Source organism: Microtus ochrogaster, linkage group LG5, assembly GCF_000317375.1.
Source record: "Microtus ochrogaster isolate Prairie Vole_2 linkage group LG5, MicOch1.0, whole genome shotgun sequence".
NCBI lineage: Eukaryota > Metazoa > Chordata > Mammalia > Rodentia > Cricetidae > Microtus > Microtus ochrogaster.
Window position 1 is genome coordinate 61,408,319 of NC_022031.1, and position 3,919 is coordinate 61,412,237.

At 43.5% G+C, this 3,919-nt stretch overlaps 1 protein-coding gene across 1 annotated transcript in view; it reads right to left on the bottom strand.

The window, feature by feature from the left end:
* The window catches only part of Tmem67 (transmembrane protein 67), a 34,737-nt gene that overhangs the window by 18,842 nt on the left and 11,976 nt on the right, over nt 1-3,919 (bottom strand). The window contains exons 8-12 of the mRNA XM_005362318.3: nt 3,749-3,903; nt 3,528-3,636; nt 2,846-2,923; nt 2,131-2,196; nt 475-631 (exon numbers count right to left, since the gene is read on the bottom strand). Of these exons, the coding sequence (XP_005362375.1) occupies nt 475-631; nt 2,131-2,196; nt 2,846-2,923; nt 3,528-3,636; nt 3,749-3,903 (565 nt within the window). The remainder of the gene's footprint in view (nt 1-474; nt 632-2,130; nt 2,197-2,845; nt 2,924-3,527; nt 3,637-3,748; nt 3,904-3,919) is intronic.

Below are 3,919 nucleotides of genomic sequence, written 5' to 3' on the forward strand. Positions count from 1 at the left end.
CCCCAGGAGGGGAGAGCAGTGGGGAAAAAGAAGTTAGCTTGTCCCCAGGAGGGGAGAACAGTGGAGAAAAAGAAGTTAGCTTGTCCCCAGGAGGGAGAGCAGTGGGAAAAGTCAGCTTGCAGTTCCAGTCACTTTCCTCAGCACATTCGTTAAGCAAGGGTATGATTCATAAAGTTCCAAAAATGAAATTTGTAAATAGGCCCAAACACAGCAGCCACACTACTGCTTCATCGCACCTTGGAGCATAGTATATAAACCATATCCTTGGAGGACCCATCACTACCGTCACTGGTCTACACCTACCGAGTTCACACTATATAAACCATATCCTAGGAGGACCTGTCACTACCATCACTGGTCTACACCTACCGAGTTCACACTATATAAACCATATCCTAGGAGGAACCCGTCACTGCCATCACTGGTCTACACCTACAGAGTTCAGCCACGAGAGAACAGAGGAGAAGGTCTTACCTTGGTTCACAAACATCTTATTGTGCTGGAGATTTAGGTTTAACACGGGGACAGCCCACACATAATGGTGCTCATCTTTGTCTGTGTACTCTAGATAGACATCATAAAATATAGGACTGGGAAAGTCAGCCAGGATTTTAGAGAGAGAGATTTCACACTAGAAAGCAAAATAAAAATAAAAGTGTCATGACTCAGAATTAGAAAGGATATTACCATTAAACATTTTATAATTTTGTGAAGAGTCTTTAAAAACAGTATTTGCATGCACTTCCAGGAGAGTTCCAAAAGGGAACTGGGAATTTTTAAAGGCCCCCCCCCAAAAAAAAATCCACCCGGTTAAGAACTTCTGTTTTTAGTCTACAACACGAGGAGAAGATCAGCTCTGTCTTTGAACACTAAGTGCATATAGAAGAAGAGGCCTGACAACTGCTGCTGTCCCACATGTCCTACAGGACGAAGGACGATTCTTTCTCCTGACGTACAATGACGCGTACGACTGACGGGCTCCCCTCACGAAGGCTAAGCGCATCCCTCACTTCCCTATGGTCTATGCTCCTCCGTACGCTCATCCGTTTACGCTCATTTGTACCAGTCCCTCGCCATCTACACGCCGGGCCATCCTGTCTTCCCAACATTGCGAATGTGGGTTCTGCATTAATTCCCTTCTGGCCATGCTCCATCCAGCTTAGGTTACAGAATAACTTGAGTATCACTGCCTCTCCAGTCTTCCCGTGTTTCCCTGGGAACTGGTATCTACACATACACCCCCACCCCCCACACATATATACACATATACACATATCTACAATATCACTTGGACATTCTCTGTCTACATAGGCATTTGTTTACTGAGCTGTGTGAACTTCTGATCCTTGCTTAGGACTGAACGGCTCAGCATCAGACTCCTCCTAGCTGTCAACTCTCCCTGCTCACTGTGGTCCATGTTGTTATAAAAGGATGATGACATAACACCTTATAAGTCACTTCTTAGCATAAAATAAACTCAGGCTTATAGTAGAAAATTTGGAAAATATAAGAAATAAAACAAAAATCATCTCTGGCACAACTGCCCAAACTGATCAATAAAACTGTCTGTCTTCTCCCAATTGGTTGCCCATGCTGGCCGTGTTCACTGTGGTTCTGTTCTACATGTGCATACCCACAAGCTAAGAAACATTTCTATGTGCTACTGAGACCTGTCAAACAGCAATGGCTCACAATGCTCCTCCATGCCACACTGCAATGTCAAGGTAAAGAAAGTCATATCAGGAAGGAGGACGAAGTGTGGAGAGAGAGAGATATCAACAGGAAGGGGAGGAAGCATTGTTATGCTGTTGGGAGGTAAAGTGAACAGGAAGTGACAGTGGTCACTAACTTCATTATACAGTGTTCAGGGTAGCAATATAAGCTACTCCAACATAAGCCTAGATGCAGATAAACAACTGACTATGGAAATCTGATATTATAGATACTTAAAACTGTAGACGACAATATATCTTCATCTTGATGATTAACACGTCTTGTGCCTAGATAATACAAGATTTATTAAGTAATGAAACTGTTCATTACCATTAAATGAATTTCCAATAAAAAATATTCAGCCACTAGAGATCAAAGTGAAACTACAGACTGTATAACAAAGACAGAGACACTCACATTTTGCTGGTAGGTTGTTCCGAAAGAATAAGCTGCATCCAGTCTTGTCTCTGTGTCTGGACAGAGCTTCAGCAGAAGAATACAACTGATGAGCATCTATCGCAAATGATTTCTTTGCTCCCATATGAACATATGTTCTATTTTCTACTAATTTAATATGTGAAGGCCAGAAAGAGTTAAGAGAGGTTGGGCAAGGGTGGCACACGCCTTAATACCAGCACTTGGAAAGCAGAGGCAGGTGGATCTCTGTGAGTTCAAGGCCAGCCTGGTCTACAGACTGAGCCAGGACAGGCAGAGCTACACAGAGAAACCCTGTCTTGAAAAACAAAAGAAAACAAAAGTTAAAGGACATTTTTTTTGTTATAAATTAAAGTTATAACTTGAAAAGCAGTTTTAAGAAGTCCAACTTGGTGCTGGCAAGATGGCTCAGCAGGTAAAGGCACCCCCAACCAGGCTTCAGCCCCAGTAGAGCCCACCACGGTGGAAGGAAGGAAATTGACTCCCACAGCCTTTCTGGTGATCATGAACACACACACACACACACACACACACACACACACACACACACACACACACAATGTAATTTAAAAATTCTAATTTAACATGCACACCCTGTAACAGATTCTCTTCCAAAAACACTCTAGTCTGTTCCTTTTGTCCTTGCCTCAGACAAAAATGAAGTATACAGTATTGTTTTAGCTAGAATCACACTTACCTGTAAAACACCACCTTCTAAATTTTGCCATTTGATAAAATTTCCTCTTATGTCATAGGAAGCAGCAACAAACTTCAGCTTGATGTTTTGGTTAAAGAAAACAATAGTAAAAGAATGTCAAATACTTTATGAAGAGTATTTTTATTACTATCTTTTCAATGTTAACACTATTTTTGCTGAAAAAATAAATTCAACGAAATTTATTTGAATGTAAATTACTCCCACTGTCGGTACATTTAAGCACACCGTAAGGCAGGACTGGTATTTTGCAGCGGTTACTTCAGAACTGAGGAGAACAGCGTGCAGGTGCCTTCCTCTCATACCTGTTACCTGAGTGGAGTGTGGAGGGAGGGAAAGTTCAACACCTGGAGGTGGGAATTAGGAGCTGTGGGGGGGGGGCAGTTCTGCTGCTGTCTTAAGTGAGGACACCACACTTCTCGGCCCTCCAAGTGCCGCCAGTCCACAGAATGCAGACATCATGTCAGACAGCCCAGCTCCACACTGCCGTGTCCACAGCAGCTGGTATCTATACAGCTAATCTGTAACTGTCTCTTCTGAAGGCAGGGCCTTGTGCATGTCAACTAAGCATATCACGCCCGAGCTGCACCCCCCTTCAGTCGCTTCTTATCTCAAGCCAGCAGCTCCCATGCAGCTTCTCCTCTAGAGATGTGGAGACCCGTACCTGGTGTTGTCCTTTAAAACTGAAGTTTGTAGGAAGAGGGGTGGTACTGAGAACTTGTGGGGCCAATCCTGGCTGGTCTCCATAGAACAACCAAGGAAGGTTCTGCCTCCTGTGAACAGTCAGACTAGTCTTAATGAAAAGAAGTAGTGATTTACTAACATCTGTGAAAACATCTGCACTGAGTTCATCTCAGAGTGTTTCAACAACTGAAATCGCCTTACCAGAATGGGACAGAATGAACGCTGCTCAGTCCTGCAGTGCTTTCAAAGATGTAATGGAACAGGCGGCACGCGTCAAAGGTGGTAGAGTCATAGGAGTTCATGTTCATCACACATATATTTCCAAGAGCCTGGCAAGACGTCAGGTTAGCATGAACCTGCAGAAGGAAGGGG